A 25121-nucleotide genomic window follows, 5' to 3' on the forward strand; every position below is an offset into this window, starting at 1 on the left:
AGCAGTGTCACTCATTCAAGTTGTTTACAGCTTAGAAGCAACCTCCAGTGTGAATTAAAGAGAGTCGATCCCATCTTAACACTGGAAGTTGCTGGGTGCATTGGGGTGCACCAGCCTAGGGTCTGACAGTGGGTCCAAGAATTTCATCCCAATACCTAATGGCAGTCAGGGTGCTGTTGCCTAGTCTGTAGAGGTCTGTGTGTTCCTCCATGGACACACAGACCTCCCCAGATCATCACTGACCCACCATTAAAATGGTCATGCTGAACGATGTTACAGGGAGTATATGGTTCTTCATGGCATCTTCAGACCCTTTTACATCTCTCACATGTGCTCAGGGTGAACCTGCTCTCAGCTGTGAAAATCATAAGTTGCCAGTGGTTGACCTGCCAATTCTGGTATTCTATGGCAAATTCCAATCGGACTCCATGGTGCCGGCCAGTGAGCACAGGGCTCACTAGATGACATCGGGCCCTCAGGCCACCTTCATGAAGTCTGTTTCTGATTGTTTGGTCAGAGACATTCACACCAGTGGCTTTCTGGGGGTCATTTTGTAGGGCTCTGGCAGTGCTCATCCTGTTCCTCCTTGCACAAAGGAACAGTTACCAGTCCTGCTGATGGGTTAAGGACCTTCTACAGCCCTGTCCAGCTCTCCTAGAGTAACTGCCTGTCTCCTGGAACTCCTCCATGCAGATATCGCCTCATGTGACTAGTCAAAGAGGCGAGGCAAAAAATGTCGGTGGCCTTCACCTGTATAACCTGTAAAAACTGTTTTTGGGGTTGTCTCTTTGTTGCCCCTCTAGTGCACCTGTTGTTGATTTCATTAACACCAAAGCAGCTGAAAGTGATTAACCACCCCTTCTGCTACTTAACTGACCAGATCAATATCACAGATGTTTAACTGACTTAATGCTGTACTCTGATTAAAAAGTGTTCCATTAATTATTTTGAGCAGTGTATTTAAGAATCCAGTAATAAACAAAGGATATAACAAACAACACAACATCTAACACATTTAAATAATTTAATTATTGTAGAAGAGAAACATTATAGAAAAATTAAAAATGAATTTTGGATAACATGTGGTAGGGTTGCACAATTTTGCCCAAAGTGATTACCATGATTATTTTGATCAATATTGAGATTATGATTATTTGTCACAATTATTTTGACAATTTTAGACAATAATGTGGTTATTGCACTGTCACGTAAACGCTGCTTTCACAACCATGTTGTGCTGCATTCTTGCTAATGTGCAAATCTTTGCATCAAAATAAAATTGCCCCTCCATTCACCTAAATTCAGAGTATCTCTTAGACAAAAAAAAAATAAAATTAGAAATAAAAAAAATGCATGAAAACTTAAAATCAAGTCCACAGGCATTGCTTTAATTTTTACATTGTGCTGCATTCCTGTTAATTAAAATATCTTTGCAGACAAATAAGGTGTTTTTTCACCTGACCTGAGTGCATCTAATAGAACCAAATATAAAGTCTTTCACTCCATTCATTGCACCTGCATGATGGATGTGAATAACACTCATATCACTGTACTCCACAGTTATGAGAGCCCTATACATTTCCCCTGTGATGTTTTGCCTCCAGCGCAGGTTTTTTTACTTTTGAAAAATTACACAAGAGGATAAAATATCTTGTGTCCTGCATGTTGGCCATTTTCCTGAAGGCATCGTTACTCTTCACATTTAGTGGATAGATATCTTTGTGTCCACTAAAAAAAGAATGATTGCATTGGTGATTTCTTTGCATCTTTGTGAGCTGCATGGATACACTAAAGGCTCATTTTTACAGACATCTGAGTTGATGCTGCATGATTCACATTAGCATCCAGTGCACCTGGCCTTCACTTTTTTGTCTTGTATTTTTAGGTGGTTGAATAAGTTAGTTGTGTTGCTTTTGCAGTGCAGACAACTCTACAGCACTCACTTCTTCATGGTTAACGTCACTTGCTCTAAAATTGAAGTATTTGATGATGATCGTCTTCGAGGGACAAGCTCCTTTCCTTCTGCTTTGCCAGATGTTTGAATTTTGTTGTGTATCTGTCTTTTAATGTAGTGTTACTTGTCCAGTCTAATCCAGTAAACTTCAAGCTGCACATTGGCACAGTGATTTAGGGAGTGCTTGATTGTCTTTGTGTTCTGTTGGTTCAGCACACATTTTCAGTATCACTCAGTCATGTTCATTTAAGTGTGGAAAGACAAAATCATGATCAAGATTAAATTTCCATTGTGCAGAAGGCATAAAAAACACAGAGCTTACTACTGTATGAGACACATTGAACAGCTCATTGCCAGCATTTTAAAATTGATCTCACATTTCGCTACAAAAAAAAAAAAAAACATAAATGAATTATTGCAAAAGTAGAACAAAGAAAGTTTATCATCCACATCTGCCTTCTCTTCATCGGACTTGTAGTCTCTCTGTCTCTCATCCACCATTCACAAGGCTCCACCTCAGTCTGTAGCCTTCCTCAGCTCTGCTCCTCAATTCAATTCAATTTTATTTATATAGCACCAAATCACAACAAATAGTCACCTCAAGGTGCTTTGTATTGTAAGGTAAAGACCCTACAATGTTTAAGGAGAAAACCCAACTGTCAAAACTATGAGCAAGCACTTGGTTACAGTGGGAAGGAAAAACTCCCTTTTAACAGGGAGAAACCTCCAGCAGACCCACGTTCAGGCTCATGTTATAGCATCCTTCATATCAAATTGTATGTAAACAATGTGTGTTACTAGGTAACAGGCATGCTGCTAATGTTGAGCCCAGCATTTTACATTGATTTCTATTAAGGTCAAAATGTCTCTGTCAGTGGTTCTGTCTGTAAGTGGTTGTAATTGTTTTTCTTTTTATCCCACGCATCCCAAAAGTCGCTACGTGGTGAATTCACCCTTTATTTGAACCATTCCTGGGGTTCAATTTCACATGTATTTGGGCCCCTATAAGGGCCCTAGGATTGTTAAAGGGTTAATAGAGTTACAGGATTATTAAAATGCTAAGGCCCCACTTTGGCAGTTCTAGTGTTAAAAGAAGAAATAAACATGTTTACAGCCTGGAACACAAAACACTTTTGGACTGTGGACCTAATTTTTTTCTTTGAGACAACTTTACAGGGTGAATTTTTTTAAATTCCAGTTTCCAGTCATATCCAGCTAAAAGCACGATTGAGGTCATAACAGGTGTGTCCTGACAGCTGGGGGCTGTTACAGGTCGCTGCCAAAATGGTTTCAAATGGTAGTCCACAAACCAGTGGGTGACATGATGATGGTTTTGTCCATGCAATGCAAAACACATAACATCCTTTAGAGGGTAAATATTCACAAATAGCCTACATATCAGTAAACATCATTAAGAAGTTTTAACACATTATCATTTCAACTTAAGCTCTGATTTCCACTCGCTAGGGTGCAAATCAATAAGAGCTGTTCATCCCCTTTCTCTGTACCCATTAGACTAATTTGCCCTCATCAACAGGTGTTGAGTCATAGATGCCTGAGAGCCACTTGCAAAAGTTAAGTGGATCCTAATGCTAATCAAAGGCCTAAAAGGACCATTGAAACTCGCTGGCGAAGATGTGAAGGCCGGCTAAAAAGCTCCAGTTCCAAAGGAAATGTAAATGCATTGTGAGTCATGGCTTTGCATTGATGTTTCTTCTTTGTTTATGCCTTTGAAATAGATGAAAAAGCAAGATAATGATGAATTTGCACAAATCGGGTACATCGCAACAAAGCAAGCGGAACATTTACACAAACATACACATACGCTCACATTTACACACAAAGCAGTTAATATTTTTTTTTTTTATATTTATTTTTTTTTTTTTTTTTTTTTTTTTTTTTTTTTTTTTTTTTTTTTTTTAGCCTGTCATGTCTGGTAGATCTTGCAAGCAGAACTGTGATCTGAATGCGTTGTTGTGCCAAACATATTTGCTATTTCAAGATGAGCTCTATAGGTTCTCAATAGGCTCTTCTTGTTGTTGTTTTAACCCTTTATTTTATTTATCTGAGTTATTTTTCCACATACTATGTAACAGCCAGAGCTGACAGGCTGAAGAAGAGGAAAATAAAGAGAAGAAAAAGGGAGAGAGAAAGGGAGCAAAAAAAAAAAGGGGAAAGAGCACAAGTCTATTAATCAGATAATTCATCACTTTAACATATAAAAAAAAATACTATCAATACTTGCAAAAATAAATTTGTGTGTGAAAAACAAAACTAACAAAGCATGTTACGCACACCAACAATTTTGTTGAGTTGTGATTGAGTGGGCGTTTGTGTCTGTGTCATGTTTGTGTCTGTGTCATGGAACGTACTTACCAATGAGGGCAAAACGCTGCAGCTCCACCCATCAGAAGCCAGAGGCAGGTATGGAAAGCCCCCAGAACCCCAGGCCACCAGCAGCCCACCAAGGGCCAGGAAGACCCCCGGCCACTCAGTCCAAAGACAACCGCACACCTACCCCAGCAGACGGGAGAGGGTGGTCTCAGACGGAGCCCCCCCAGTCGAGGAGCGAGGGCTCCAGGGAACCCAAGGCGATGAGAAGCCAGCCCCCCCCCAGCGGCCAGCCCCCTGCACTGGCCGGCGGCAGGGCTCCCGGGCCCACGGCACCCAAGGACCGCCCGACCCTCCACAGAGCCCCCCCCCACGCCGAAGAAGCCAACGCAGCCCCGCACCGCACCCCCAAGGGGGGCAGGCCAGTACCCACGCCAGAACACCCAGCCCCACCCAGGAACCCCGAGGCACCCCCATCCCAGGGGGGTAGGGGGGAGGAGGCAACCAGCAAGGAGCGGCCAGGAGGCAAGGCACAAGGCCCAGACCCAGGTCCAGCCATACATACAAACACACCCAGACACCCGTGTACACATTTATACACAGATACTCATACATGCCCATACATACTTACCCACACACAGATATGCCATACATACACATTCACTCACCCACCCATACTCACGGAGACGGTGACAAATACACAAAGACACACATTCATCCATAGCTACCCACCCTCTGAAGGCGGGGCAAGTGGAAACCACCCCAGGGCCAACAGCGACCCCAGGACGCCACCAGCCCGGTCCCCAAGGAACCACCCGACCCCTACCCCGGGCGAGACGCAGGAAATCGGGGTGTAAGATGACCCATCCACCCCTCCTCCTCCCCAACTTGTAGGTCTATGTGTTAATGTTTGTGAGTGAATGAGGTGTATAGGGTGCAGTTAAAATTGAGGGGACAGTTATGCCACAAGCGCCAACTGTTGGTCGTCAGCGCTTGCCCACACTGCCCCCCCAAAACCCTCCATGTCTAAAGTGCAAATAAAATTTGGAGACAGACAGTGACGAGGATCCGAGTGGGGCCACCTCAGCGGCCCATCTCATCAACCTCTGAGTAACATGCCTGCCCCAAAGGTCCTATGTGTATCAGGGTGTAAGTGTGTATGTGTTGTGAGTTATAATGACTAAAGTGCAATTAAAACGGAGAGGCAAGTGGTGGTGCAGCTCTCCACGTGGCCTCTCCATCCTACATCTGTGAGTGATGTGTATTCTGTGTGTGTGTGTGTGTGTGTTTGTGTATGGGGAGGGGGAGGGGGGGGGGGGCATATGACCAGGAAAAATCCTGGAAGAAGAGAGCCAGCTGGCCGCTGGCTCAATAGGCACCCCGACCTCCCACACCCCAGCACAGGGCAGGGGGAGGTGAGCCCGGGGCCGCGGTGACAGCATCCCGGAGCACTGCAGCACCCGAGGTTGGCGCCCTCGCCCCCACCGCAGAGGGCGGCCCGCTCCTCCTAGATGCCCATTCACTCAACAATAGACACAAACAGGCGACAGGACATACTGGCCTGGGCATGGAAATGCAGTGCCCAGTCCCCCCCAACCACCCCACCGCGGCCCCATCCCCCACCCCACCCCCCTGCAATGCAGGCACCCCAGGGCCCCAAAAGCGTAGACCGGACATCCCGACGTCAGGCCAACCCACCCCACCCGGCGGCGCGGCCGGGACAGCAGAGGCCCCCCCCGCGCCAGGGGGGGCCCACCGGGAGCCGGCGCGGCCCCAGTGCCGGGGCCCCAGACCCCAGCCCCCAAGCCATACAGGGAAGACCAGCCCACCGACCGAGGGCCGGCACCACCCCCCCAAGCACCCCGCCCACACCCCAGGACCGAAGGCAGCACCATCCAAGCCCCCACCACCATCAACCAGGACAGGCACACAGACATCACCAGAAGGTCGCCCCAGGACCCCAGCCCCAGGAGGCTACCAGCTACCCAGGCCCCCGGAGTCCCCCCCCACCCCCCCACAAAGCACATCAGGAGCAGAGCCCGCAGCCCACCACCCCCACTAAGTAATGGAGCTGAGCAGTGGGAACCAAAGAGAGTCAAATTCCTCCAATTTGTTTTTAGAAGAAGCAGACATTCTCTCTAAACTAACATGATCTACTAATAAATTTCTGTACTGAGTAATACATAGTTTATTTTTTGTCTTCCAGTTCATGAGGATCATCTTCTTAGCGATGCACAAGGCAGTAAGAACTATGTGTGATATATTTAACTCCATAATTAATTCACTGACATCACCTAAGATGCATAGTCTGGGGGAAGTTGGGATATGACAGCTAAACCATGTGGATAGATCTTCACAAATCCTCTGCCAAAATCTCTGAACTGGTACACAAGACCACAGAGCGTGTAGATGATTATCCTCTGAATTGCTTGTACAGTGGGTGCATATGTTTGAGTGTGTAAGGCCCATTTGGAACATCCTTTGTCCAGTGTAGTATGTTCTATGGAGAATCTTATATTGTACAAGTTGTATTTGGGGTCTTTTAGTCATTTTGAAGATATTTAAACATATTTCTGTCCATAAATTTTGATCCAGGTTGACAGAAAGATCACGCTCCCATTTTGTAATTGGGAGGGAAACTGAATCATCAGTTTTTATTAATAATTTATATAATTTTGATAACAATTTTGGGGTACAGAGGTTAAGAAATTCTGTTACCCAAGTAGGCATTTCTAGATTCAATTGATTAAGGTTAATTCTTCCCTGTAGGACGGACTTAACTTGTTGATATTCCAGAAATCTACCGTTGCCAATTCTATATTTTGATATAAGTTCTTGGAACGTGATAAAATTTCCATCTTGGATAATATGTTCTAAGTTATTTATACCCTTATCACGCCATAACGGAAAATTCAGCATTTTCTTTTTCTGACAAATATCTGGATTGTTCCAAATGGGTGTTAGTTTACAGGGGATGAGTGAAGACTTAGTTATTTTTAAAAATTCCCACCAGGCTGTCAGAGAGGTATTTATACTAAGGACTTTATAGCAGTTATGATGTTTAATACTGGAACTAATGAAAGGTAAATCTGAGATTTTTATTTTTCCACAAAACGCCTGTTCTAGATCCAGCCATGGGTTGTCTAATGAGTTGGATTTGATCCACTTTGAAATATACTGCAATCTACTGCTTAAGAAATAGTAATAAAAGTTTGGTAATTCTAGACCTCCACTGTGTTTTGGCTTTTGTAAAGTTTTTAAGCTTATTCTTGACGGTTTGTTTTTCCATAAAAATTTTGAGATGTTTGAATCTAGTGACTTGAACCAAGGAATAGAAGGTTTATTAGGGATCAATGAAAATAGATAATTAATTTTTGGTAAAACCATCATTTTAATGGCAGCAACTCTCCCCATAAGTGATATAGGTAAACTGTTCCAACGTGTGAGATCATCCTCTATTGTTTTTAATAAGGGGATATGATTTAATCGTACCAAGTCTGAGAGCCTGGCGGAAAAATTTATGCCTAAATATCTAATATTTCCTGACTTTAGTGGGGTCCTAGAGGTTCTCTGGAAATTACAATTCAGAGGCAAAACTGTTGATTTACTCCAATTGATAGAGTAATCAGATATAGATGAGAACTTATCTATCAGTGTGATAGTCTTCAAAAGAGAGCCTTGTGAATTCCCAAGGAAAAGTAATACATCATCAGCATAAAGGCTAAGTTTATGGTCCATATTTTCAGTTTGAATCCCTTTAATATTTGCATTTTGACGGATTGCTGCTGCTAGCGGCTCAATGAAAATTACAAAAAGAGAGGGAGAGAGTGGGCAGCCCTGCCTAGTGCCCCTCTGCAGACTGAAACTTTGTGAAATGAGATCATTTGTCCTAACTCGCGCATTCGGAGAGCTGTGTAGTGTTCTGATCCAGTTTATAAAGGATGAACCGAATCCAAATTTTTGCAGAACTGCTAGTAAGAATTTCCAATTTACCCGATCAAATGCTTTCTCTGCATCTAAAGACACGATTGTCGTCTCTAATTTGTTAATAGAACAATAGTCTATTATATTTATCAGTCGACGTGTATTATTGGCTGAGTGCCGACCCTTGATAAAGCCTGTTTGATCTGGATGTACAATAAATGGAGTAATACTTTCTAATCTTTTGGCAAGGGCTTTGCAAATTATTTTAAGATCTACATTAATGAGAGAGATTGGCCTGTAGCTGGATGGGAGTGTGGGGTCTTTGCCTGGTTTAAGAAGCAGGCTAATGTTAGCAGAGTTTAAGGTTGGAGATAAGATGTGGTCATTCTGAATCTGAGTTACCATTCTGAAAAAAATGGGAGCTAGCTCAGACCAAAATTCTTTATAAAACTCGGCTGGAAAACCATCTGGGCCTGGGGCTTTATTATTTGGGAGATGCTGTAGGGCTTCACTAAGTTCAGACAATGAAAGAGGTAAATCCAGAGCTGCAGCCTGGCTGTCATTTAGTTTTGGTAGATTTATATTATTAAGAAATTCTTCAATTTCAGTATCAGATGGGTTAATCTGTGGTGAATATAAGGCTTCATAGAAGTCTCTGAAAGAGTTATTTATTTGTTGTGGGTCATGAGTAATAATACCAGTCGAGTCTTTAATAGAAAAAATAGCTGTTTTTTCTTTATTCAGTTTTAATTGCTTGGCCAGGAATTTTCCAGATTTATTTCCATGCTCAAAGTTTTCCAAACGCAGCCTCTGCAACATAAATTGTGTCCTTTTATCAATTATTTCATTTAGCTCCAGTTTCAGTTTCCTCAGGCTGATAATTGTATGTTCTTGTGGTGAAGCGGCATAAGCAGTTTCTAAAGATTTAATTTTTTGTTCTAATTCTAACACAAGTGCTTTTTCTTTATTTTTCCTATGCGAGCAGTAAGATATTATTTTGCCCCGCATTACTGCCTTTCCTGCTTCCCAAAGAACACATGGTGATATTCCTGGAATATCATTATATTCTAAGTATGCTGACCATTCCTTTTTGAAATAATTAATAAAATCTTCTTCTTTAAGTAATGATGTATTAAATCTCCAGTTCCTGATTGGTGGTGTGACTCTTTTCTGTGTCAGAGACATAGACACCGGTGCATGATCGCTAATAGTGATAGGGTGAATCTGAGTGTCTGTGATATCCATCATTATGGAGCTGCTAACTAAAAAGTAATCTAAGCGGGAATGAGATTTGTGTACTTGTGAGAAATAACTATAATCTCTCAAAGTAGGGTGATGTGAACGCCAAGCATCGCAAAGTCCAAAATCCTTCATGTACTGTTTAAGAATGTCTGCAGACTGCCAGTTCCTCTGACTCGCTGCTGTACTGAGCCTGTCAATATCTGCATTAAGTACCAGGTTGAAGTCTCCTCCTATTACAAGTGTGGTGTCAGAGTGATCTGAGAGTGAAGTGAACAAAGCATGAAAGAAGGAGGGGTCATCAACATTTGGTCCATATATACTAGCAATACATAAATCTGTATTCTGTATAGATAAATTAAGTATTATAAATCTACCTTCAGGGTCTATTGTACTGTTGCTAATGTTAAAGTTTATCTTCTTGTTAATCAATATAGCTACACCTCTTTGTTTGGAGTTATAGCAGGCTGAGTACGTGTGAGGGAACTGTGGAGAGGAAAGAGTGAGCACAGATGTTTTGGACACATGTGTCTCCTGTAGAAAAACAACATCTGCTTTTAAGTCTTTTAACCGATTAAAAATTTTTAGTCTCTTTTCCCTCGAACCAGCCCCGTGCACATTCCATGAGACAAATCTGAGTGTGCTCATATTTAAACTAACTGATGGACTGTTGTGTGCTCACTAAGGATGTGTGTGTGTGTGTACATATGTTCTGTATGTTGGCGTGTGCCCTTTATATTGATGTGTGCGTGTGTATGTGCGCTGTATGTTGGTGTGTGTGCATCTGCGCTGTATGTTAGTGTAGTAAACTGTAGCATTGTAAGTGACGTAAACATATTGCTGAGTGCAGAAAGAAAAAAGACGTGTAAAAAGTGAACTAAGTGACATAAGAATGAAATTAGATGAGGGGAAAACAAAACAGAACAAACAACCAAACAAACGATCACGGTACTATGCTGACTCGTCGGCGTTAATGGTACTACTTAGACAGATTTAGACTATTTAATGGTACTGTTTAGATAGTTGAAAAAAAAACTCAGAAAAGAACGTTAATATGGACACAGATCACCTGATCGATCAGCTGAGCCATGGCGTGGTGTTTTTGTCTCGGTAAAGCTGTCCGTTTACATACAGTTTGTCCACGGCGATGACAGCCCGGGAGCCTTCCTGCATGAGCTTCTTCCGGATGGGGAATAGGGCCTTGCGTCGCTCCAGAATCTCCTTTGGAAACTGGTCGTTGACGCTGAAGTCCGTCCCTCTCAGCTCCCGGCCGCGGCTCTTCACCAGCTCTTTTTCTTTGAAGTGTTCGAATTTGGCCACGATCGGTCTGGGTCTGCGTGCTCCGGGTCGCTTCCCTCCCAGGCGGTGGACTCTATGGAAGGCGATGGTCTTCACGGCGTCCTCCGGGAGCTTCAGGTGAGTTTGGATAAATTCCTTCACTGTAGCCTCCGGGTCCTCCTCTGCCTTCTCCGGGATACCTGAAAACACAAGATTTTCTCTCATGCTGCGGGCCTGAAGCTCGATAATCGATTCTTTAATTTTCTTATTTTCTTCTGAGAGCCGGGTCGTTTCCTCGGTGAGGGAATTCACCGACTCTCTGAGGACAGCGTTTTCAGCAGCCAGTGTTTCCACCTGATGCTGGCTGAACTCGACTGACTCCCGCAGGGCCTGAAACTCCTTGTGAAGGATTTCAACCAGGGCCAAGCGGGCGTCAAAGCTGGACAATTTGTTATTAATGGACTCCAGAATGTCCACAATATTGGTGGTGGGTGGCGAAGTTGCCTCTGGGGAATCTTCTGGGCGGCTTCTTTTTGTGGACGGCGTTGCTTTGCTGGTGGAGGGAGTCGGCGTCTTGTCTGTTTTCCCCATGACGACTCGCTCAAAACACCCGTCGATGTACCGCAGCAAACTATCCAGGTCCTCTCCACCGTCCTCCAGATTGTTGAAAATAATTTAAGTTAGGCTAAGAAACTACCTATATTTTTTTAGTTTTAAGCCTGTCTAGTTATAAATTGGCGAGAAAAAAAAAGGCTAATCACGCAAATGTTTGCTGATAGAGTCACGCCGCCATTAACGATACTGCCGAGATTCACAAAGTCTCGCGTGACTACAGCATAGTCTCCGTCTCCGTGCCCCTTTTTGCATATTTATGAGTCCAACTTAAACATGCTCTTTGGTGTAGCCTATACGGTTTTGATGTGCTGAGATATCTTGGGGCTTTTCTTGTTGTTTTTGCAGTGGCAGTATTGCTCCCTCTCTGTCGCTGCAGCTGTCCCTTCTTTCCTTTTCTATGCTGACCCTTCATTATTTTCTCTCTTTGTTTCTCTTTCAGTCTTCTTTTTCTCACTGGCCTCAAGTTTGCCAGTTTTTCCTCTCATCCATTCCACCGTTCTTCATCTCTGCTCTGTCTCCTCATTGTTTCGCATCCCATATTCCCCATCCTACCACCTTTCCCTGTGAGGATGTCCACTAAGAGTTTTCTAGTTCAGTTAACAGTAATAGCTGTTTGTTTAACCTCATCTGTCCATGTCACAGGGCATGCCTTTGTTTCAGCTTCAAAGGGAAGTGAAACTCTCACACATTCACGCACACAAATGCCCACGTAAAAAACAAACAACAAAAAATCTTCTAACTCCTTAAACAGTGGCATGTGTGCACCCACCTCATACACCTCGCAAACGCTTTCTTATGCTCTGTTTCAAATGCTCACGCTGTCACCCTGAAAACATCCACCCACATAGACACACACAGAGGGTGTAACTGCTGCTATGAGTGGAGAATGGAGAGAGGCGAGCATCCTACGGTGTTTTGCAATTGCCCCCAGGCAGGGGGTTATAAGGACAAGTGCTTGGTCACGATAAGCTTGGTCATGATAAGCTTTTTTTTCACTGTCTTGAAGAACACAAGTGAAAAAAAAAAGAAGCTCCAAACACCCAAATGGAGAGAGCAGGAGAAATGGATTGATCTGATATGCGCAGCAGAGAACCTGAAAGAGAGGGTGGGTAGTGGGAGCGTGATGTTTGCATGTGGAAAGTTAAATATGCATGTAAATCAGTGTATTTACACCCCTGACACTGATATGACTCAGACACCAAAAGCTTTGAAATACAAAGTTCTGTCTGATAATGTTGCCTGGCAACCGAGAGTTTTCTCAGAAAATGTTTCAAGTCAGAACTTAATATGTTGCACACATTTATAGTTTAGCTGGAATATTTGCCTCACTTTTTACCTAAGGAAATGGAAATTATGATGATGCTGCAGGTGTGATACATAGTTTTTGGGCATAGTCATTGGTTTGCCGTTAAGTGACAGATGTTGCAAGATATGCGTTGTCATTTCCTGTGGCTTGTAACTACATTATTGCTGGGTATATCTCATGAAATTTCCCCCCGTTTTCCAACAAGGTGACGTAGCTCATGTTATGTACAAGCAGCAACTCGTGGGCCTGAAAAATGAAGCCAATGTGGTGTAAAAAGTGCAGATGGCCACTTGAGATTAGTTTCAAGGGAACCAATCAACCATCAGTATTGTGGTCATTACTCAAAATAATGTATTACAACATTGTATTACTATTTTTTTTTTTTTTAAGCATTACATTACTTAATTGCTCGCTTAAGAAAGTAAAAGTTATTCTACATTTGCATCTAGCATGGCCTGGGATGCAGTGTCACATAGTTACCAGTTAATAAAACAACCGTTAGGCTGCAGTCCCGCACAAACTGACAGAAATCCCTATCTCAATAAGGACACACATGGGATCTTTCCTTTAGTGTTTAAATATTAACACAAAGCTGACAACAAAACTGAAAAACAGCCCAAAGAGCACTTCATAGCGATTCCACTATAGAAACAGGTAAGGGTAGAAATATGAGGCTACAAACCTGACTGCTCATCACTGCTTTTTTGGTTACCTGTTGCAGATCTGACTCTGGTGTCTTGGCTGGGGTCACCATATTTAGGTTAACTAATAATCACTCTGGGTTCTTTGCTACCAGATATGTATTAGTGTTTAATTTGTATATGTTTGCAAAGGTTTGTGTTATCTTTGTTATATTTGTGCAATCCCATACACCCCTTTATAAAACTGTATACTGTATTTTCATTGATTATCTCACAAGTTCTATCAAGTGATAACATCTTTTCTCTCAGTCCTGTTTGTCTTCTGCCTCCTTCATCATACCATCACTCCACACCAAAGTCCCAATGGCCCACGCCAGAAGAAAATTAATTGGTTTCAGCAATGTAAAATGTAAGACTCTATCTTGGGTGTCTGTTACAGGGAAAGGGGGGAAAAGTGATTCAGCTGTGATTAGAAAGCGAGGGAAACAGGCAGAAGAGATGGTGCAGGATGAGGAAAGTGAAGAAGAGAGTAGATATGCAGGGTAAGAACCAATGCTGACCAAAGCTGACACCCCCCCAGCATGCAATGTTCACCTCCAGGATGTATGTGTGTGTGTGTGTGTGTGTGTGTGTGTGTGTGTGTGTGTGTGTGTGTGTGTGTGTGTGTGTGTGTGTGTGTGTGTGTGTGTGTTTAATGCTTTTTTTTTTACAGAGAAACAAGGGAGCATGTTTACAGCTGATGTCATGAGAAAGTGGTAAACCAGTGAGCCAGCTTAAGCAGTACAGTGATGCACACACATACACACACACACACACACAACTGATAGATAGATAGATGGACACACACACATGAATATGCCTTGAGCAAACATTTAGTGAGATGGAAAAGGCTATGGTTATTTCTCATACTCTGAGGGCGTAAGTACAGCTTCCCACATCCACAACCGATGCACTCTTAACATGTACGCAAACACTGACCCATATATAGCCTAGTTTCGAACAGATGTGCACATATGAAACTACTGTACACACAGCTAAAGATACAAACACACAATTGCACAAGCCACACACGCTCCCTGTGTTTATCAGCAGTTTTGCTGCTAATGGCAGTGTTTTACACTCTGTTACCAAACACAGATGCATAAACAATTCGGCAGATAACGCAGATGGGTCTGTAGTAAAAAAAAAATTAAGCTACCGTCTTTCTTTTCTTTTTTTTGCAATACTCTTTCTACAGTTTCATTAATGCCAGATATCCTCCTAAGATCTTCATTCAGGTGTAGCTCATGGTTGAGCTAGTATTTGTGTCATAGTATGAATAAAGTTGGCCAAAGTAATCCAATGCTGCATACAAACTACTATGTTACATACTGAATGTTTTATTGTTAGAACTTTCTTTTTATATTCTGACTTTTTGAGGCACAACAGCAGACTGAGTGGTTTCATTGCTTCATAGTCTTGTAATTACAATATCTTTTCACTGTCTGGATACTCAGCCAAGAAATTTTCCAGCAGTTTCTCCTTGTAAGATTATGCAATTCTACACACAACTTATCGTTTTAGTTTTTTTTCTAGACACAAAAGTGACTAAGAAATTTAAGAGATGCTTGTATTACCTTTGAACTGAGCCAGACTAGCCGTTTCTCTCTGCTTCTAGTAAACCAGTCAGCTGTTGGTTGCAGCTTTAACAGACATCTGAGAGTGTATCAATTTTTCATTTGAACATTTTCCAAAAAAGTACTTTGACCTATCCATTTAATGCTTGATTGTGATTTTATAAAACTGGTGTAATTACTTGAATCACATCAAATCCCACTCAACAACATTTTAAACACCTGTTTTTTTTGTTTGCTTGTTTGTTTTGTTTTAGATGAAAAAAAAAATGGGAATGCCACCATGAATAAAAACAGCAATCTCTGGGGAGTTTTTCACAGCTGAAAGTGAATGCATTATGTGTGTCCTGCTCGCCTGTGTGGGTGGGTGTGTGTGGGTGGGTGTGTGTGTGTGCGTGCATGCACGTGTGTGGGGCTTACAAGAATTCATTTTGAGAATATGAAAGTCAGACAGGATGTGTTAGGCAGGGGATGGCAGATGTAGGAAATGGGGTCGACTTGTTATAGGTAATGTCCTGTGGGAGTGTGTCTCTGAGTGTGAATGTATCATACAGTATGTAAACTGTCACTCAAGAAAATAAACTCAAACTAAAAAAGATGGAGGTTAATATTTACTCTTTGCACACCTGTGATTTCACCAAAATCAGATTTTAATAAAGAGAGAAATATGAAGTTTCATATCTTAGCTTCAATGTAAGTTCTCTCCTTGCAACTTCAGTGCGTTCTCAAAAGAGCTATTTTTCCTTCCGTGATGCATCGTGTTGCTGGTGATTAGAGTGTGATTGGCACTTGGATCAGAAATAGATCTCAGCGCCACAGAGAACATTGCACTCTGACACTGGAGGTGGGAGAGAAATTTAATTAGTGAAAATTAACCACATACATCTTTCAAGTCATGCATGCATGCAAATACACACATATAGTTTTTCTTTTAACCTACTACATCCATAAACACGCACAGCCATGTATCCATGACTTCAGAGGACATTGCATTGACTTTGATTCATTTTATGACCCTAACCATATCAACTAGGGCTTAACTGTGAATCCTAGCCTAAGGCTAACTTTATAAAAATCTCTCTATCTCAAAAGGAAAGGATTTAAGTTAAAGGGACTTGTTTTTGGAGGGCAGGTTTGTCTCATAAGGAAGACACAGGCCCATAAGTAACAGGTTTTAGGTCCTCACAAAATGAGTAACACGCACGCACACACACACACACGCACTAACCGAATGCCAATTAAACTTTTAGATTCCTGATCTGACACGTAAATAACTGTGACAATGATGCTGCGTGACTGTGTGGTGAGTTTGTGAGTGTGGAGCAATGTGTGTACGTGTGTTTGTGTGTTTGAGAGACAGGGCGAGAGAGGGAGGGTGTTTAAGTGTAGGATTTGAGGTAGACAGTGATAATATCAGCACACCATCATATTTTCTGTGACTGCAGAATGTAGTAACTTTTTGTCAAGTTTAGGGTGCTGGGGTGGCTCAGAGGTTGAGCAGGCAACCACATACATATGCCATGTAATGGTGCGGGCAGCGCAGGTTCGAGTCCTGGCCAGTCACCATTTCCCACATGTCCTCCCCTGTATCTCTCCTCCAAATTTCCTGTCACTCTCCACGGTTAATAAAAGCTGCTGTGGCTAAAAAAAAAAAATTTTTCAACTTTAAAAATATATATAATGTTTCATATAATTGTTTTTATATAACTGGTCAAGATTAAAGACTCTATAATGAAAAAGTCATATTGTGACTAAGTGCTAAGTTTTGTGATATTGGTGTAGGTGTGCATGTTTGATACATTGTATGAAAATAATTACAATATTTACTTTTGAGAATATCTTATACAATAACACCTATCAATTAATTAATTCATTATATACACAGTCACTGAGCAAGGTTACCAGGACTAACAGACAGACAACTATTCACACGCCAACAGTCAATTTAGCTGTAGGTATTAACCTAACCTATTAATATTATTTAATTAATTATAAATATTTTAAATAATAATAATAATAGAAACTACACTGAAACAAGCAACCTCACTCTGGAAACACAGAAAATGAAAATGAAAAAAAAACTAATAAAAATGCAAACCTATGAAAATCTGAGCTAAATCTGTTGAAAATATATCCAGACTGCATGCATATCTGTCTGTGCCCCCAGATATAGCTGCTGGCTTCCGGAGGATTCTGCTCAGTCCATATGAGCCTTTTACCAAAATCCTTTGCAGGCTGATAAAATAAAGCAGTTAGTTTCTAGCACTGTTAATTCTCTGGACTGGATCATTAATGGAAACCTCCTTTCTAATCACTGTATCATTTGCATTAATTTGCAATAGTGTCACTGACATCACTGCATGATTTATATTAAGGTCACGGTGTGACTGCAGAACATCATCCCAAAGAGCTCATTGCTTCCCAGGCGCATTTGCATCTTTTCTCATTTTAGTGTCTCCCCTCTTCTTACACACAGACACACTCATGCCTGCATGCATGGGTGGGTGCAGTATTGGATGGGTGCATTAATCCAGGTTTATTGCTTTAGAGCGGTTATGTGCTAGACTGTTGCATGGTCAGAAGCACTGACTTCTATCACCTCATCTGTTTCAGTAGACATATGACGCTTCATGGTGCTTTAAACAGTGGTGCTAACATGGACTCACCTTTATAAGTACAAATATAAATACTAAGAAACACATACATTCTGTGCTTGATAGACTACCATACATAGTCACATGCATTTTAACACAAATTACCTTATGAATAAAAGTGAAACGGACACACTCTGCTCACCAGGGACATTAGTGGGTTAAAGTTCCATACGTAATTATTTGACTGAGTGGACCCATGCAGTCAGGCTTCTGATCAGCAAAGTGGAAGAATTTCATTACAAGCAAATTCTGCCCCAGCACACACATGCACTCACATTTACACACATGCTCCAAACTGGAAGTACATGCTGCATCAATGTCTGCTGCCCGTGATACACACTAAAGCACGGTGTTAACTGCTGGAGCCAGAATCAGCAGACTGTTGAAGGGAGCAGAACGTCCGGTGGCTGAGGCAAAATTACGGTACTGTAAAGAAGAGAAGCACAGAGAGGAGGTGAGAGGTAAAGATGGGACTGAGTAAGAGGAGGAATTAAGAGAAGTCCAGAGTGAAGAGGAGGAGCAGGCCAAAGCTTCATCATCACCATCATCTCCCAGGGGTGCAGGCTATGCCTTGATTATGCATTCAGTACTCTAAAAAACACAGACCACTCAGAAAATGCAGCCCTGTCAGCCTACTTCAGCACACAGCCTGACCTTCTGAGAGTGTGTATTTTTTATTTATTATTTTTTGGGAAATTTCAGAAACTCAGCAACAGATTTGTTAAGCCAATTGAGTTTTCTAGTGCAACGTCAAAATTAGATTTATGATTTAATTGATTAGCTACGGCTGCATTTTGAGTGGGTGTAGTTATGTTCATTGGTGCTGATGAGCAGTTATACTTTAAAATCTACCCATATAGTATCTATAGCCATAATGGTTTTAACTATATACTTTAGAAACTACCCAGATTGTTTATAGAAGCAGTTAGTATATTAAAGTAAAGCAATACATGTAGATACAATAGATTGATGTATCCATATGGTAATCTCTCCTATGAGAAAGGTGTGTGTGTTTGTGTGTGTGTTTTTGTAGTTCAGAACACTGAGTGTAGACATAGAGGCAGTATTTTTCCTGTTTTGGGACCACTGAAATATTTGTATTTTTCAAAAAACAAAATCACACCCTGTTTTAGGGGTTCTGTTGTATGTACAGTAAATGCTATACAATACACTTTTCCCAGTGTTGCCAAGTGATAATGGTACTACAGTCCCAATACTTTTTAGTCCAGATCAGCAGTATAATGGGTCACAGAGGAGGGGATGCCAACATGCAGCACCAAAATCCCCAAAACTTTAATACACACAGTAAGGGTCAAACACAGGTAAGCAGACAGACAATCTGAGCGTAAAACCTAAAGCAGTACAGAAATCCAAAATAGCATCATGAAAACACACACACAAAAAAAACTTACAGCAGATAAGGCACTCAGGAGTCAGGAACAGGCTGAGGTCACTGAGAACAGGAAGCTGTCTGGAAAGCTTGACTGCAGTGAGTACAATCTGGTGACTGGTAGATAAAAAGCAGGAGGTATATATAATGTATATATACTGGGGTGAGGGACTGAACACAGATGAAACAGAAAACTAAGCAAAAACTTCAAGACATTACCTTCTTGAGGTAAACCTCAAGAAGGTAATGTCAGTTTGTCCAGCCACTGTTCGCAAGAGTTGCTACGAAACAGGACCAGAGTCTTAGTTCCAAGAGAATTATTTCTAATTATTTTTAGTGGGTTACTGTTTATATTTATGACCTTCAATGAATGGATATTTTTGTTGACCTTTTCTATAGAATAAATGAGGCAAGTCAAATTTCGTTAGTGGCAAATGTCCACTTGAACTGAAATATTAAAATGTAATAGGTGTGAAAAGGTCAGGCAATAATATTCTTATTTGACACCAAAATAAAAATAAATGTTAAAAACACAACCAACTCTTTGTCCTCTGAAAGAGAGAAAACTTAAAGAAATGTGAGACAGACAGGTAAATTGGTCAGGCTGATATTGTCATTTGTTGCTGTGTCAGGCAGCCAGGTTGCAGACCCAAATGCAAGACTGAGACAGGAACGCGAACTAAAGAAGACAGCTTTAATGCTGAAGACTTGCCAAAACACAGAATACAAAATAATACAGAGCAGCCACCAAGGACTCACAGAGTACACAACATGAGGGAGAATACAACAAAGAACTGAGGAAAACTTAAATACACACACAAGGTAATTAGGGAGAGAGGACACAGCTGAGCAAACAAGACACAGGTGAATAGAATCCAACTAACAAGACAAGGGAAGCAAAACTAAACACAATGCACACAAGACTAGCAAAATAAAACAGGAAGTAACTAAACATCAGACACAGAGATGGGGACTTGACAAGACACAGGGGAGGCAGGATAACCAGCAAAGAATTGAATATCAACAATAACCAAGAGCAGAAATTAGATAATTAAAACTAAACATGACTGAGAGCATAAAAACTAACCACAAAAAGAAAACCAAACAAAATATCAAGAACGGATGACTAAACTGAGACATCTTAACCTTAAGAATTGGAAAACTAGAGACTAATGAAAAACTCAAACCACAACCAAAAACTGGAACTAATAACTCAGATGTCAAAACATTAAATGTTTTGAGTTCAAAACACAAAGTGCTGGGTCAAAAACACAGGACCATGGTAGATATTAGATACACTAATAAATGCCCATGCCCGTGTCCTGTTCTACTACACAATTGTTATTTCAGCCCACTGCTAAATAAAACATCATATACCATATACATTCACCATATACTTTATTAGGTATACCTGTTCACCTAATTGTTAATGCAAATATCTAAACAGTCAGTCATATGGCAGCTCAATGAATTTAGACCTGTAGCCATGGTCAAGACAATCTGGTGAAGTTCAAGCTGAGCATCAGAATGAGGAAGAATAGTTAAGGCTAGTGGTTGTAGTGTAATAACGTGGGGGGATATTTTTTAGCCACACTTAGTACAAACTGAGAATCAATAAAACACCACAGTCTACCTGAGCATTGTTGTTGACCATTTCCATCCCTTTATGACCACAAAGTACCCATCTTCTTATGGCTGCTTCCAGCAGGATAACACATCATGTCACAAAGCTCAGATCATTTCAAACTTTTTTTTTTTAACATGATAATGAGTTCACTGTACTCAAATGGCCTGCACAGTCTCCAGAACTCAATCTAACAAAGTACCTTTGGGATGTAGTGGAATGAGTTATTCACATCATGGATGTGCTGCCAACAAATCTGCAGTAACTGTCTGATGCTCTCATGTCAATATGGACCAAAATCTCTGAGGAATATTTCAAGCACCTTGTTGAATTTATGCTATGAAGAACTAAGGGGATTTAGGCGGTTCTGATAACAAAAGGGTGTCCAAGTCAGTATTAGCAATGTATATGTAAAAAAAGTGCCTGGTGGGTGAATGTGATAATGTTCAAGTTTTGTAAATATAAATTGCCATGAAATAAAAAGGATTCACTGCTTTTATAAGGGGGTTATAGGTGTATAATTGCAAAAATGGGTAATTTTAGCCCACTGTTAGGTGGTTGCTCAACACTTTGATGATGTGATAATATGACATCATCAAGTTTTGGGGGGTGGGGGGTGCATCTGTGAAAAACCTGCTTTGCTTTTCTTTTTAATCATAAATGGACTAACTAACTGATTAGTTGTAACCACTAACAGACAGCAATCACCTCACCACAGACTTGTACCGCAAGGAGGAAAACATCACGGTAACACCACAGGGTGGAGTCATCCACAGCCCACGCTACCCCAACGCTTACCCTCGCAACCTGCTGTTGTCATGGAAACTGCTGTCACCACCAGGGAGCCGCATACACCTGGAGTTTGACGGACACTTTGGACTGGAGGAAGCTGAGAATGGAGTGTGCAGGTAAAATTTGGCAATTCAGAAATTAGAGCAGAAGATCTAGAGAAGTAAGGAGGGCGACATAAAATGCCTTTAGAAAAAAAGACAGAAAGAGAGAAATCCAATACTGGAAACAAGGATTAAGGTGCTGAGCAAAATGAAGAAGGAACACTGATAAATTCTGAGCAGCTGTAAAGGAGAAACGTCAGATGAAAGTAATAGTCATTTAGGAACCTGGGTGGGAGACAGATTGATGGAGAAGAGTGACAGAGAGAACAGGAAAAGTGTAATGTGTAAAAGCCTCAGGTCTGAACAATCGCAACAGTAAAATATGTGTGAATTATCTGGTAATATATTCACACTGGATTCAAAATAAATTGGGATTTAAAGGAACTGAGAGAAAATAATATTAAAAGGTATAAGGTGGTGGAATCACTACAGGAGAGATGGATAACTGAAGTTTGCTTTCTTGGCAAGAAGTATAAGAAGTTTGTCCTTGAGGGCTGCAGGGAGAAAATAGACTTCTTAATCCCCATATGCAATTCAGCCGTCTTTGTAAGCACTTTCCTGAAAAGACAAGGGGGAGCAGCAGGGGGGCGTGTGTGTGTGTGTGTGTGTGTGTGGGGGGGGGGGGGGGGGGGGGGGGGGGGGGGGCAATTGGAAAGGTAGTACGAAGGAGAGAGAGATTTGCCCAGTCTTTCAAATCTCGTTTGTCACGTTGACTCTGTGTGTATTTTTGTGGGCTTATTGTCAAGCACTTTACTGTGGTGGCCTGCTTGGCTGAGAATATATCATAAACTTCTATCATCACAAGTCTGATTACTTAAAGTGCTTCATAATACTAAAACCTACCTAAACCACAACAGAGAAATGGCCAAATGTAAACCATGGCTGTAAAGAAAAATTAGTCTTTATTGCTGTGTTATTTGTCATCCGCTGTCAGTCTAGCTGTCTGTCTACCACCTATTTGACTGACTGGCACAAATTATTACACCATGAGAATGCGAGAAGTGTAGCACTGCCCATGATCCTTTTAGCATGTTAGCATCCTCACAGTCTGAAGGACAATAATGACAATGGTGACATTTTATATTCTAAATATGCAGTCATGGTTAAAAAAAAAAAAAAAAAAAAAAAAAAAGAGAGAGTACATCCCTTGTCAATTCTAAGGTTTTACATATCTAGACTTAATTAAAAAAAAAAATCATCTGGTCCTTAAGGGGTCTAAATACAACCTGAGATGAACAACAGAACTAACATATTACACAGAGTCATTATGTATTTAACAAAAACAGAGCCCAAATGCAGAAGCAGTGTATGAAAAACTAAATACACCCTTAATGCTTCCATAGGATTTAAGATGGTAAGTAGCGGCCAGGTGTTGCTCATTAAATGCACCTGATTAATTGAGCATCGGCAAGTGTGAGCACCTCTACAAAAGCACAAGCTGGTCTGGAGTATTCAGGTGTGTGTTGACATAATGCCAAGGAGGAAAGACATCATCAATGATCTTAGAGAAGCAATTGTTGCCGCCCTTCAGTCTGGGAAGGTTTGTGTGGTCATTTCCAAACAATCTGAAGTCCATCATTCTACAGTGCGAAAGATTTTTCACAAGTGGAATACGTTCGAGACAGGTTCCAGTCTTCCCAAGAGTGGACGTCCCAGCAAACGCACACCAAGGTTAGATCGTGCAGTGCTCAAAGAAACTGCAAATTTGGTTCATTCTAGTTCATGACAGTAAAACTAAAAAAAAGACTGAACAAGTATGACTTTTTGGAAGGGTTGGAAAGGAGAAAGCCTCTTCTCTAAAAAAGAATATCGCAGCACAGGTCAGGATTGAAAAATTGCATCTCAACAAGACGTTGAGATGCACAAGACGTCTGGAACAATGTCCTTTGGACAGATGAGCCCAAAATAGAAATGTCTGGTTATAATGCACAGCACCATGTTTGGTGAAAACCAAACGCAGCATATCAGCACAAACATCTCATACCTACTGTCAAGCACGATGGTGGAGGGGTGATGATTTAGGCTTATTTTGCTGCCACAATACCTGGACACCTTACACTCATTGACTTGACCATAAACTCCTCTGTATACCAAAGTACTCTAGGTAGAGTCAGATGTGAGGACATCTGTCCAACAGCTAAAGCTTGGCTGAAATTGTGTCATGCAACAGGACAATGATTCCAAGCACAGCAACAAATCTACAACTAAATGACTGAAAAACAGAATCAGTGTTGAAATGGCCCAAACTCCAGACCCGAACCTGACTGAAATGCTGCGGTGGGACCTTAAGAGCACTTACAATTGACAGAGGGTCTACTTTTTTCTTGCCATGATTGTAAGCATGTTAGAATTGTTATTGTTACTGTGCTAACTGTAGCATAAATGCAGCATAGAATGGAGGTTTAAGGCACTTTTGCGTTGGCCTCATTTTTCCGATCTGAAAGCTACATCCATGATTTATGCTGTCTGTGGTCTAGACACTTAATTTGCATGTCCTGCATAGGAACAAACACAAGTAGAGATACCATGTGTCAGCTAAAAAAATTTAGCAAGTTTAACTGAAATGTTGATAGTAATAATCCTCGTCACTGCATGAGAAAAAAGCAAAACATTTCTGTAGAGACAAACTTGTCTGTAAACTGTGATGGCTGTTTAGTGTTTCCCAGTTCTCTTGACTTCTCAAAATATTATCTTGCTAAATGAACTGCCTTAGCAAGAACAACATTATTATTTCCAAGAAGAATGAAAACTACAAAGAACATTCTAACTACTGCTTATCTTAACTTTCTCAACCTTAACTTTCTTTGTGTACTGTTTTAATCCTCTGCCCTTCTCTCTTTTCCCCCTACTTATTAATATACTTCTCTATTGCTCTCACTCTCTCACACTCCAGGTATGACTTTGTTGAAGTGGAGGACCAATCGGAGACCAGCACTATAATTTGGGGTCGGTGGTGTGGTCAGAAGGCACCGCCTAGTCTAAACTCCAAAACCAACAAGCTCAGAGTCACCTTCAAGTCTGATGATTACTTTGTTGCAAAGCCAGGATTCAAAGTCTATTACTCACTGCTGGTAAGGGAACTACACACACACACACACACACATAGATGATGATAAATTATGGGCTGTTACTTGAATCACAGCATAAAGTTCTTTATTTAAGTATATATTCTTTTAATCAGATCAGGTTCAGACTCAGTACCACAGCAGCGCCCTAGGTAAAATGCCTCTTTCACAATTTTAGTTGGCAATAAAGAAAAAGGCATGAGATGGAGATAAATAGATAGGAGAGGCAAGAGGAACAGGAAAAAAAACAGAGGATCTCCTAACACTGTCAGTAGACTGCCGACATGTGTAAGCCAACCGTGCTTTTCTCACATGTCCATTCAACAAAAGAGGAGAGATGAAGGGATAGGTGAAGGAGGGCAGGGCGTAGGGAGGGAGGATGAGAACTTGTTCTCTCAAAGGCTGTCAAACAAATTGATAAGGAGATTAGCTTTGTCATTCTGTCAGGAAGAGGAAAGAAGAAAGTGAGGGAATCCGATGTGAAATGTTCACCCACCCTATTGTCGGAGGGGAAAGGGGAAGGGAAAGATCAGTGGAGAGACACACAGACATTTAAAGATGTTCCCAGACTTCCTCATTTATGATAGAGAGGGG

General features: G+C 41.3%; 1 protein-coding gene across 2 annotated transcripts in view; it reads left to right on the forward strand.

Annotated features, from left to right (window-relative positions):
• pdgfd (platelet derived growth factor d) overlaps positions 1-25121 on the forward strand; it is a 63415-nt gene that overhangs the window by 17298 nt on the left and 20996 nt on the right. Inside the window, exons 2-3 of one of the 2 annotated variants that reach the window (XM_030744644.1) lie at positions 21267-21477; positions 24356-24533. In XM_030744644.1, the coding sequence (XP_030600504.1) occupies positions 21267-21477; positions 24356-24533 (389 nt within the window). The remainder of the gene's footprint in view (positions 1-21266; positions 21478-24355; positions 24534-25121) is intronic. The other variant, XM_030744645.1, reaches the window with a different exon arrangement.

The sequence above is a fragment of the Archocentrus centrarchus genome, chromosome 13 (assembly GCF_007364275.1).
Source record: "Archocentrus centrarchus isolate MPI-CPG fArcCen1 chromosome 13, fArcCen1, whole genome shotgun sequence".
Taxonomy (NCBI): Eukaryota; Metazoa; Chordata; class Actinopteri; order Cichliformes; family Cichlidae; genus Archocentrus; species Archocentrus centrarchus.